General features: G+C 43.3%; 1 protein-coding gene across 1 annotated transcript in view; it reads right to left on the bottom strand.

Annotated features, from left to right (window-relative positions):
• The window catches only part of LOC132401349 (uncharacterized), a 30,673-nt gene extending 17,780 nt beyond the window's left edge, over nucleotides 1-12,893 (bottom strand). Inside the window, exon 1 of the mRNA XM_059983479.1 lies at nucleotides 12,329-12,893. Within this exon, the coding sequence (XP_059839462.1) occupies nucleotides 12,329-12,798 (470 nt within the window). The 5' untranslated portion in view covers nucleotides 12,799-12,893. The remainder of the gene's footprint in view (nucleotides 1-12,328) is intronic.
• Between the last annotated feature and the right edge of the window lie 587 nt (nucleotides 12,894-13,480).

The raw sequence follows: 13,480 nt of genomic DNA, 5'->3' as shown, positions 1-13,480 counted from the left end.
TCTATTTCTAATTACTCTTATAAAATTTATGTATAATTAGTTTATCTTGTGAATGCTGGACTGTTTAGTTTTTTTTCCACTGCACCTGTGCATGCATGTACATATGAACAAAAAACTGACTTTTGTTATCTTAAACACAACTACAAAAGCAACTATTAAAGGGAATAAGGGCACAAAAAATGGTCACTTCCAAATAGTATACCCTAGGAAGGAAGATCAAAAATATAAAAAATGCTTTGAATACACATAGGATAAAGGAATGGAAAAATGCAGAGGTAAACAATACTTGCACAAATCCACAAACTTAAGTTTATATCCATTGTAATTAACCTTTAGAATCTTCATTAAAGACAAAGTTATAGAAGAGAGTTAAAACAATGTTGGTTAATGAAAATATTTGTGACAAAGGAGATAAACAGATTTACTTCAGTGGAATATTGAACTTCATTGAGGAGATTGGAATTCTATGTGGAATTCTAAATTGAGTCTTTGGTAGGCAAATATTTGGTTAACTATAGATTTGTTGTCAGATCAGAATAGCGATACTGGGAGTCTGAGTGTAGGTCACCATCTTTAATAAATATTGTTGTGTCACCAACATTTATACCAGGAATTTTAAATATAAATGTGAATGAGATCCTGATTACACTTAGCTGCAGCATTAACTGTCCCTTTAGATGAATGCTGCTTAGTTTATCCCCGCATTCCAGAAATGTCAAATACGAGACTACATACATTTAAGGGGAGAAGGTGAATTTTAAAGCTGTACATGACAATACATATATGTGGTGAACTACATAAACCAGTCTGGACACGCCCCCCCCCCCACTGACTGCTCCTGTGGCTCCTCCCACAGGCCCCGGTATAAAGGCGTTTGGGGACTCCGCCCCAGCCTCAGTCTCCAGGATGCAATGTGGTGGGTAACTGCAGCTTGTTCTTTCTTCCAGCCAATGAAAGCCAATATCTCACCTCATGTCTCCAAGAGTTATTGATGGTGCATCAATTTTATTGGCTGGAAGTTTTAAAACATGGAAAGCATTTTACATCTGGAAAAATTAGACCTTGATCCTCAAAACTCAGAAGCAGCTCTTGCCTTTGAACTCTGGCTTGCATGCTTCCAATCATACTTGGAGGAGGTTCGTGTGACTGAGCCCGCTATTATGCACAGAATCCTCCTTTCGAGGGTCAGCCCCAAAGTTTACTCACTTATCAGGGACTGCCAAGTCTGCGCTGAGTGCAAACCGCACTTCTACCATCCTGAAAAGGCTCAACTTATCAAGGCCACCTGCCCCTTTGAGCGACTGAGTGTAGACTTTAAGGGCCCCCTTCCCTCCACCGACCGCAATGTCTACTTTCTCAACATTATCGATGAGTACTCGCGGCTCCCCTTTGCCATCCCCTGCCCCGACACCACTGCCACGTCCGTCATAAAAGCCCTTCGCCAGCTCTTCAGTCTGTTTGGAAATCCTTGCGATATCCACAGTGATAGAGGGTCCTCCTTTATGAGTGACGAGCTGCGCCAGTACCTGCTGGCTAGGGGCATTGCTACTAGTAGGACCACGAGCTATAATCCCCGGGGAAATGGACAGGTGGAGAGGGAGAAGGCCACACTTTTAGCCCTTAAGTCAAAAGGGTTGCCAGTCTTTCGATGGCAGGAGGTCCTCCCCGAGGCACTCCACTCTATCCGCTCCCTGTTATGTACGTCCACCAATGCCACCCCTCACGAACGCCTATTCTCTTTTCCCAGGAAGTCTGCCACTGGGACCACCCTACAGGCCTGGCTGATATCCCCAGGGCCAGTGCTGCTCCGGAAACATGTGAGGAGCAATAAATACTCCCCACTGGTCGAGAGGGTTCACCTTCTACATGTGAACCCCCAGTACGCCTACGTAGTCTTACCTGATGGGCGGGAGGACACGGTCTCCGTCCGTGACCTGGCGCCCACAGGAGCGGCGGACCACTACCCCGAACACTCCATGGTAACTATGAACCCTGTATCCAAGGTGACACCGCGCACACTGAGCCCTACAGACTCCTCACGACACTCCTATACCGGGCATCGTGCACGCATGAGGGATCACTGACGCCTAGTGGGCTAACACCTCCAGTTAGGCCGGAACCAGCACAACCACCATCTCCGGTGCAATCACCACCGGCACCAGTGCAATCACAGCCGGTCTACCTAGATTGCAGCGACAGTTTCGACCACCTGATAGACGTAACCTGTAAATATACTTGTAAGAAACTTCGCCCCATGGGGACTCTACTCTCTTTTAAAACAAAGGGGGGGTGAACGTGGTGAACTACATATACCTGTCTGGACACGCCCCCCCCCCCCCCGCTGACTGCTCCTGTGGCTCCTCCCATGGACCCCGGTATAAAGGCGATTGGGGACTCCGCCACAGCCTCCAGGATGTAGTGTGGTGGTCAATTGCTGCTTCTTCTTTCTTCCAGCCAATAAAAGCCTATATCTCGCCTCACGTCTCCAAGAGTTATTGACGGTACATCAATATAGAAAAAAAACTATGGAAGTCCTGGAACTGGCTGCCAGAGGCAGTGGTGAAAACAGCTATGATAGTGGTATTCTAGAAGTTGTAGACAGATGAATATATAGGGAATGGATCATGTACCAACAGAAAGAAAATCAGTTTTATTGGGCAGACTTGAGCCAAGGGGCTTGTACATGTGCAACACCCAAAATGGAGGAACTCAAGATGTCAGGCAGCATCTATTGAAATGAATAAACAGTCAACATTTCACGCCCAGACCCTTCTTCAGGACTGGAAAGAAAGGGGGAAGACACCAGAATAAAAAGGCAGAAGAGGTGAGAGGGGAAAGAGGACAAGCTTTGGTGAAAAGTGGAGCCAGGTGGGTGGAAAAGACAACAGGCTGGAGAAGGAATCTAGGAGAGGAGAGTGGACCATGTGAGAAAGGGAAGGAGGGTCACCAGGGGGAGGTGATAGGCAGGTGAGTAGAAGAGGTAAGAGACCAGAGTGGGAAATAGGTGAGGGGGAGAAATTTTTTTAAACTGGGAGGAGAATTCAATGTTCATGCCGTCAGGTTGTAGGCTCCCTAGATTGAATACAAGGTGTTCTCGTTGTGGCAAAAGAGGGTGCCATGGACCGGCATGTCTGAGCAGGAATGGGGATACAATTTAAGATGGTTAGCTATTGGGAAATCCTGCTTTTAGCTCGTATCTGTAATGTTCAATGTTCATATACCACTTTTCTCTTCTCTTACGTACTGCCAAGTCTAGCATGCCAGGCAAGTTGCACTGCCTTACCATTTACCTCATTATACAGGTCTATTTGTTTGTGGATCACTATCCCTTTAAGCATTTCAGCTCATCCCATCAGAGACTCCCTTTGTTCTACACAACTTCCTCAGCAAAGGTTTAGAAGGATGAGCCAAGTGGGATCAGCACAGTTAAGCAACTTAGATGAGTTGGGTCAAAGAGCCTGATTTGATGATACATAGCTCCCATTAAAAATCTATTTGCATCCTGCAGATCTGAAACACTGGCCATTTATCTTTTCACAGATGCTGCCTGCTTTGTTGTTTTGCCCCTGCATTTTATTTTTCTTTCTAATTGTGATGCCGTATTTGTGAATGCTGCCTATGAAGCTGTGTGCCTATGCTACTGCAACTAAGTTTTGCATTGCAGCTGTGAATACATGTGCTTGGGCACATGACAATAAACTTGACTTTGACTAATTGCATTTCATCTGCTCTTATGGCCAATTTGCATGTCAATACTAGACAAATTTGACACCATTAAGATAAATCTGCCACAAAAGATCACCAGGCAGAGAGAAAGGAAGTAAAGGTCATTCTCAAAGACTCCTTGTCAAAAAAAAATGCCACACTCACGATAATTTCCCCACAACTACTTAAAAGGCAACATTTGGGATGCACTGAGCATGGAGGCCATGAGTCAGTAGCACCCACCTTAAACGAGCTGCGCATTTATCCTACTTGACTCTTCCTACCTTCATGGTACAGTCCAAACACCATAATAGTTTCAGTTACCCAAGAACTCTCAAAACTTAAACTTACAAAGCAAGTAATCCTTAATTCTGAGTAATTTTCTAAGTCAATTAAACCAAATTATAAGTCAGACTACTTGTGATGCACTTTTGAAGCACCCAACATAATCAAGGAGCCCTCCCACTCCGACATTTTTTCTCCCCCCTTCCACTGGGCTCAAAGATGAATTTTTGAACTCCCATCTACTTTGTCATGGTACTTGCAATTTGTCTAACTACAATCCACTCTTTAAATGCAACACAATTCCACATTGCTTTCCTTTTCACTACTCCAATATACTTGTGTATGAAATTATCCACACGTATATAAGGCACAAGGACTGCAGAAGAAATACACACAGGAGCTGGAGAAACTGAGTCAGGCAGCATCTATGGAAGGAAATGTACAGTCCACGTTTCAGTTCGAAACCCCTCATCTGTTCTGAAGAGCCTTGACCCAAAACAACAACTGTCCATTTTCCTTCATAGATGCTGCCTGATCTTCTCAATGGAATGATGTCTCGGTGGCATGTAAACAAAAGCTTTACATAGGATCTTGGTACAAGTGACAATAATGTTTTCGAACTCTTAGCTGCTACTCTAGCAATAGCATCAATAACTTCAGGATCATCTCATAAGCCTGACATAATCAGATGTCTTATTAAATTTATTATATCATGAAGTCATGTGAGACCATTTGTTGGGGGGCAGGGGATAGAGTTGAAGAAGCAGCCCAGAAGGATAAAGGTTGTATCTAACTGGGAACACCAGACTGGTGGTTACACACAGATCACACACCATTCCCACAGGGGAAAAATAAGACAACAGTTTCAGCTAATCAAGGATATTAAATCAGAGGCAAAATGAGTTTCTCACACCTGATATTTAACTTGCAGAAGAAAACAATTTCTAGCAAGTTTAATAAATCTGATGTGCCCTGCTGAAGGGTCTCAGCCCAAAATGTCGACTGTTCATTCTTCTCCATCGATGCTGCCAGACCTGCTGAGTTCTTCCAGCATTTTGTTAGTTCCTCTGTATTTCCAGCATCTCATGTTTATAATATATCCAATATATAAGCCACCTGCTGGTAAAAAGCTTCTCTGCACTGTATCAATGGTTAAAATATTGAACATTTCTTTGACATAGAACTTACAATTTTCAAATCCAAAGGCAAAATTTCTGACAGAATTTGGGATGATGACACACAACATGTTTATTTGGTAACCAATTTATTACAGCACTCTTGGACCAAAACCATCTGGAGTTTGACACAATTTGTGTCAAAATGTTGGAGGAACTCAGCCCAAGCAGCATCAATGGAGGGGAATAAACAATTGACACTTTGGGCAAAGACCCTCCATCGGGACTGGAAATGAAAAGGACAGAAGCCAAAATAAGATAGTGGGTGAGGGGAAGGTGTACAAGTTGGCAGGCAATGGGGGAGACCAGGTGGTGGGGATTGAGGGACGATGCAAGCAGCTGGAAAGGGATAGGTGAATGAGGTAAAGGGCTGATGAAGGATATAATCCAATAGGAGAGAACAGTGGACCATGGAAGAAAGGGAAGGACAGTAACTAGAGGGAGGTATTTGGCAGGTGAGAAGGGGTGAGGATAACCAGAAAAAGGAAGAGAATGGATTGGTGAAAATTTACATAAGATAGAAAAATCGATGTTCGTGTCATCGGGCTGGTGGCTACCCAGATGGAATACAAGGTCTAACCCGAGCTTGGACTCATTGTGGAGGCCGAGGACAAACATGTCATAATGGGAATGGGAAATTAAATTGAAATGGGTCACCCCAGAAAAATCCTGCCTTTTGGGTGGATGGAGCAAAGGCACTCAACAAAACAGTCTCCTAATCTGCATCAAGTCTTACCAACATAGAAGAGCCTGCACCAAGAGAACCTGATATAATAATAGATGACTGAACAGACTCACAGTTAAAGTGTTGCCTTACCTGGAAGGGCTGTTTGGGGCCCTGAATGGCAGTGAGGGAGGTGGTTTTAGCTGCTGGGTAATTGCCAGGTGGGAAATCAATGGGGAGGTATGAGAGGACAAGGGAATCATGTGAAGAATGATCCCAATGGAAAGCTGGGCGGGGTGGGGGGGTGCTTGAAAGAGGGAAGTGGAAGAAAGAGTGTGAAGATGTGCTTAGCAGTAGGGTCCTTTTGGAAATGGCAGAAGTTGTGGAGAATGACGTACTCTTTATTCATTCCTCACTGCGGTCACCCTCTCATTCTCTTCTGTTCTCATCTCCCTATGGTTTGATGAAGTTATTGGCAGAATATTAAATGGCAATAACGCAGCATAAAGGAGAAACATTATCATCATGTTGACTGGCATCAAAAGAACAACCTTGTACTCAACATCAGCAACACCAAAGAAATGATTGTGCACTTCAGGGGATTTATCCTGAGCCCTGTATGCAATCATGAAGGCAGCATCACAGGGACTATCCTTCATTAGGAGTTTGATGAGTTTTGGTCCACCAAAGACCCTAGAAGATTTCTACAGATACAAGTATGGTGGATCATTCTGATCACTGCTTGATATGAAGACTCGAATGCACAGAATTGAGAATGTGTCCAGATTTTGTCTTGCACTGTACTGCTGCCCCAAAACAAATTTCAGTGATGAAAACCTGATTCTGATCTTTCACCATTTTCAATGTCTTATTTCCTAGAGACCCTATGTACTCACCCACCAGGTGAATTCATTTTTACTCATCTCCCTCTGGTGCTGTCTAAATCAACACCTCCCATTTCCCTTTCCACCCCATTGTTACAGGGAACAAAATTGCAATTTCCTATACACACTACCTCAATGACAAGAAACCCAGCCCTATCCCCACCACACCATCTCCTCTGATATGAAAACAAAACTTATTACAACTTTGTTCATGACTGCTGTTCCCAATTCTGACAACATTCTTTAATCTCTGTAATCTACTCTCTCCACTGTAATCACATCTTTCCCATAATCTGGTGACTAGAACTCATGCCCAAATTGCAGTCTATTGCTTTTGGAGTTAATGCTTCTTGCACAATGTATGGGCTAATAAAGACCAGTAGCTGTATGCCTTCCTTATCAAATTGAATTTGCACACTGCCATTTCCATTACTGGTTGATGCATCTTTGAAGGTCCTTGTTCCTCCACAGTGCAGCTGGACTTGTAGCAAAAAACACATTTAACTTAGAGTTAACTCAACATTAATGGGTTGGGGAACTGTACGAAGTTTGTGGCCTTCACTCAAAAATTGACCAAGTGTCATACCACAATTGTGTAGAAAGATTGGCTGCAACAGACGAATCCATAGGGGGAGAAAAGGTGCCCTTCATTTTGATGTAGGGTTTCAACCCAAAACAGCAACTATCTCTTTTGACTCCACTGATGCTGCTTGATCGAGCTTTTTTTAAAAAAAAATCTTGAATGGGTTTGGTTGCTGGTCTAGCAACCACGTCCAACTCTAAACCCTGGAAAAATACCATTCAAACCATAGGGAAGTTATTGAGAATGTTAAAGCTACAGACTATTCAGACTGAACCATCTGCTAGAAAATTTGGCATATTATTTATTATGAGATAATGAACATTATAAATCAGAATCAATGAGACACCTCTGATGACAGCCCTCAGATTTATTGCCAATATAGCCAAGCCAGGATTTGGTTTGAAAGCTGCAGACTTGACAGAAGTTCAAATGATCAGATCTTGGGAGAGTAAGTAGGATGTGTAATCAGAACTAGATAGAAAGGTTTGGTGAAAAATACAGAAAAATAAACAAAATTTCAGAAAACAGCCCTCGAGCAGTGGCAACCTGAAGCAGCCAAATTACAGAGCTCCCCATGACAAGCACAACAGAGTGTTGTGGGAAAGGCTTGGGCACAAAGGTCATCTACACAGCAAGGAATAGGAAGGATAGAGAAAGAATCATAGGGATAGAATCTCAGGATCCAATGATCCTGACTGAAACAATTAAGTATTTCAACTGTCCACACAAGTATGACAGCCACAGCAAAATGACCTGCATTTAGTTGTAAAAATACCTCTTAGATGCAGTGATGGCACTCAGCAATGTACCTCAGGATCTATGGATTCAAATTGAACTGTACTGATCCAAGGCTATTAAACTGGAGGTGCTCAGTTTTTCCATTCCCAATGATGCGGTCTGATTCATTTGCTTATACCTCACGTGGGGATTCTATACCCACTCTGCTTGCATTCATCTCCCTCTCATAACAAGTCTCCACAACTAACATTATGAACAGCATCAAGCCTGCTGGCTTCATTCCTGTCAGAGCCCTTTTTCACATCTTGAAAGAATTGCTTCCTCAAAGTTCAGCTCTGAAAAGTATTAATGTGAATTCATTTACTCTTGCCCAGCTGATTTCCTGCAATTTTTTTACTCCAGATCTAAAGTAACTCCAATTGCTTTATGATTGAGGACAAGTTTCACAGAATCTATTGATAAACATGGAAAATAAGTAAAATTGCAATCCAAATTAATAGATGGAAAATCAAGGAAGTCAGATGCATCAGTGTAAACATTTCAGGTCAGACTTTTTGTCACCCCTAAAAATCTCTTGTAATTATATTAGAAGGCTGAGCTGATAGAAATCACTACAGGAATTAAAGGTGGTAAATTCCTTTTTACAAGGTAAAAGGTGGTGCAGTTTTTGAGACTCAAAAGGTAGGTGAGAGAAATTGAGTAAACAAAGAAAGTACTAGTACAAGGGTCAAAAATAGCAGTTGTTTCAGTTTTGAGTTTATGGAAATCATGCTGGTTTAGACAGACCTTTGTATGCATTCACAGAGATCAACCAGATTGGAAGCCATCTGAACAATGTGAGATAATTTTATTTAAAATAAAAACAGCTTCCGGTTAAGGGACCATTTTACAGAAGCTGGATATTGTGCATAATTAGTAAATGGAAACTGAGATTAGGAGTTGGTCTCTAACAGGGAAGTACAGTCATGAAACATCAAATGGGGCTGTTTTCACATTTAAATTGTGAGTGCTGGAGGTAATTCCAAGGTAATGAATGATTTAATAGGGAAGGCTCATGAAACAACCACTTTAGGCATAATGTATTATGGGAACATTTTAAAATTCAAGTCTAGTCTGAGGCAGAAAGATCAGTTCAGTGTTTGTGTCAGTTAATTTCATACTTGACGTTGCAATGCCATGACAGTACAACTGCGCATGTATATAGCTAGGGTGCCTAAAACCTTTGCACAATAGTGTATTGTCGACGAGAAATGGAGAGCAAGTTTGTAAATCTGGTGGGAGCAAGGGATGTTGGGGATGGTGAGGGTAGAGTCAGGAGTGTCAGGGGTTAGTGCAGACACACCCAGCCCTGAGTCACAAGGCAAGGTAATTTAATTCCAAACAATTGGTTAATTGATAATTACAGAACGTCTCTCTGGTGTTTTCCACTCCCTCCCCTTTTCAAACCACGATTCTCCACTCCCCACCCCTTCCTCACTTAGTCCACACTAAAGACTTATAGAGCAAACATGAGGAAATCTGCAGGTGGTATAAATTCAAACAACACACAAAATGCTGGTGGAACACAGCAGGCCAGGTAGCATCTATAGAGAGAAGCACTGTTGATGTTTTGAGCAGAGACCCTTCATCAGGAATAACTTAAAGGAAAGATAGCAAGAGATTTGAAAGTAGGATGGGGAGGGGAAAATATGAAATGATAGAAGACCGGGGGTGGGGGGAGGGGTGAAGCTGAGAGAAGGAAAGTTGATTGGCAAAAGGGATACAGAGCTGGATCATGGGACAGGAGGCATGGGAAGAAAGGAAGGGGGAGGGGAGCACCAGAGGGAGATGGAGAACAGGCAGAGTGATGGGCAAAAAGACGGGGGAAAAAACTAAATATATCAGGGATGGGATAAGGGGAGGAGGGGCATTAACAGAAGTTAGAGAAGTCAATGTTCATGCCATCGAGTTGGAGGCTACCCAGACCGAATATAAGGTGTTGTTCCTCCAACCTGAGTGTGGCTTCATCTTGACAGTCGAGGAGGCCATGGATAGACATATCATAATGTACACACCTTATATACCAGCTGGGTAGTCTCCAACCCGATGGCTCTCAGCTTTACCCCACCCCCTCTGATCTTCTCCCATCATTTCGCATTTTACCTTCACTGTTCTACTTTCAAATCTCTTGCTATCTTTCCTTTCAGTTAGTCCTGACGAAGGGTCTCGTCCTGACAGGTCGACAGTGCTTCTCCCTGTAGATGCTGTCTGACCTGCTGTGTTCCACCAGCATTTTGTGTGTGAAACTCATAGAATCAGGTTTATCACCCATGTCATTTTTTTCCCCGTGCAGTACAGTACAGACACTAGTATCTGATTGCCAATGGCCTCCTTTCTGTGTATTCTATTTATAGTTTTGTAGCACGAGATCTTTAGTGCCAAGTAGCATTTGTTCCACCGAACTGCTTAATGTCGGCTCTCTCCAACAGGATGTGCCTACTTAACACCTGACATTCCATGGCATTGCCACCAAGATCTCACCATCAAGGTCACCAACTTTGGGACTTATTTTGTCAAATAAGCTTTTATTTCATTGTAGAGACTGATATAATGTATTTTGTCATGCAGGAGTTCTGGATCTTTCTGCAAAAACATTCACCCTGAATTACTCACGTTTCTCCAAGACCCTCACCCACTGCTTAGACCCTTGACAGTTGACTGAATGCTTTCCACAACCCATTCTGCTAAATCCCGCTTTTACCACACAACTCCAAGTGAACATTGTTTTGGACCCTGGTTTTCCCATATTTAAACTACTACCACACACTAACTAGTTTGCTTATAAATGCAATCTTCTTTCCAATGGAACAATTGCAGAGAGAAGCAATTGAGAGAAATTTTACGACACATTTTCTGGTCCAGGACCACTGTCTCTATTAGTTCAATAATTCAATACAAAGGTTTGATAACAATCCAATCCACAAAATTTCATTCAGTAATACTAATTAGCTATCACAAAGCCAATAATGTTCACTATATGCCACCAAATGACACACTGTGAACCATATCAGAAGATGGTAATTTGCTAATATTTTTGCATTATAAAGAGTAACTAAATGGCCAAAGGTTAAATTAGAGGAATAATGAATATAACAATTACATTTGTCTGCACAGCCAAAAGATATACAAGTTCACTCAACTAAATATCCAGTGCTCTCTTTACCTTAGATTTGGCAAATTTTTTCAGGATCACCTCCACATCTTCAGTAGCACAGGGATCAAGTTATCAGGACGAGATATGTTTAGCAAGAAAGGATAATCTTCAGACTCACCTCCTCAAGAGTGAATTTGAATGGTTTATAACAAAGACAAGTCACTAGAATACCTGAAGCTATTTTATTTCAGATACATCCACTGGCAAAGATTGGTCTCCCAAGTGGCAATTTGGTGTCCAAATGGGCGTACTAGCCGATGAAAGTACAATATAAAATGAATTTTAATGTATACAGTTTTCAATAAATGTTTCAAAATAAAAGACCACGATCGGCTTGCTTTCCAAGAGGCCTGTGATAAGCTGCTCTGTAGTCGATTTTCTCATTATGTTTTAGTGACAAGTGACTCAGCACTCGGGTGAATGTTGGCAAAATACAAACAAGGTTTCTCACTTAAATGAATGGTTTCTACAGGTTCCATGTTACTGGTCCAAGTGAAAGTAATTAAAAGGTTACATTGCGGGACGTTTTAAGATTTTTTTTTTAAAAAAGTGTTCAATCCTCATTACCAGATAATTAAGTCAAGAAAATCGGTCGATCGATCAAAAGTAACTCGAGCGATCCGTATTCCGAGACCAGTCATCTTTAAGGATAGCAATCATGAAATGGCCGGGAAGTGGGAATTAAATCGTTCTCCGCCCGATTTCGTTCTTTGCGCCGCATGGAATTGTGGAAAGAGCTCACCAGAAAGCAAAACGATTTCGACAAATTCCAAAAGGAGCTCACAGAAGGAGACTAGGGCAATTTAAAATCATCAACATACTGTATACAATGATACAGAGGCTCCGTGGGTCGGATTTAAAAAATTATCACAGAAAACCACGTGGTAAGCGAGGTTCAAAGTCGAAAGCCCAATTTAAGGAAGACCCCAGAACAAACAACAGTTAACAAGATTAATCATGACAATAGTCAAAACTGGGTTTCTAGCATTTTTAACATAACAGGCAAATCAATTCATTCACAGCGGCTTTCTGCGGTTCCAGGAGCCGCTCGCCCGGCGGCAGGTGGATGGGAATCCGGCACCATCAGTCGCTCCAGCCCCTCAGTCATAGTCTCGGTTATAGCGGCTTCCGTAGCTGTTGTAACTGCTCTGGCTCTGGCTCCGGTACCCACCCAAGTAGCCATCACGCTCGCTCTGGTCGTACCGGCCTCCTCCGCCATAGCTGCTCCGCTCGTTATCCCAGTAACCACCGCCTCTTCTGCGGTTACCATATCCGCCGCCGCCGCCTCGACCTCCACCGTAACCACGACCACCTCCCCTCTTCTTCTCTGCTTGACCCACTCGGATCTGGCGGCCGTCGACAGATTTGCCGTTCATGGCCTGCAAAGCGTCCTTGGCGTCCTCCGGGTTGTCGAAAGTTACGAAGCCGAAACCACGGGACGCCATGGTCTCTCGGTTCTTAATAACTCGCACCTCGGTGATCTGCCCGTATTTGGAGAAGTGTTCTTCCAGGGCCTGCTCGTCCGTGTCGAGGCTAAGGCCGCCGACAAATAGTTTCCCCTCATCCGACATGTTAATAACGAGCTGACTGCGCACCTCACTCGCTGACAGGGGAGCTTAAAATGGCGTCCAGCCCTTCACTGCACCAGACAAAGAGGAAGAGAAGGCCGGAAGTTACGTCACTCAGGGGCGAGCGGAAACCACCCACCCGGAAGCTGACAGCCTTTCCGCCTGAGGATCGTCAGCCCCAGAACTGCTGTGTGAAGCACTAAAGTGAGCAATCAACAACGTGGCGTCATTTAAGATAGTGATAATAAACCTGATTCTGAATATGCTTTACATAGAAATGGGGTCACCAGACGTGTAATTCAAAGCACATAATCCCAGCATCGAATGCCCCGCTAAATCATCATGATCGCCATAAAAACTCGGAGAGATTCTGTAGATGCTGGGAGTAGAGAGCAACATACGTAAAAAGCTGGAAGAACTCAGCAGGTCAACCAGCGTCTATAGAGAGAAATATAGAGCCGAAGCCCGTAGTGATTATCGACAATTTATAGGACATCTAACATGGTGGAAGGCGAGGCGAGGCGAGGCGAGTTCAGTTTATTGTTTTGAGCACAGGGCGCCACGGTAGCGGAGCGGTTGGCGCGTTGCTATTACACTCAGAGCTCAATTCTTTTTTCGACTTAATGGCGGTTGCTAGTCCCGCTTAACGGCGCATTGTACCGCCACCAACTGGACTGGGTGTGAT

The sequence above is a fragment of the Hypanus sabinus genome, chromosome 10 (assembly GCF_030144855.1).
Source record: "Hypanus sabinus isolate sHypSab1 chromosome 10, sHypSab1.hap1, whole genome shotgun sequence".
Classification (NCBI taxonomy): Eukaryota; Metazoa; Chordata; class Chondrichthyes; order Myliobatiformes; family Dasyatidae; genus Hypanus; species Hypanus sabinus.
The sequence above is the reverse complement of the archived record's forward strand: the minus strand, read 5'-3'. Positions and strand labels throughout refer to the sequence as shown.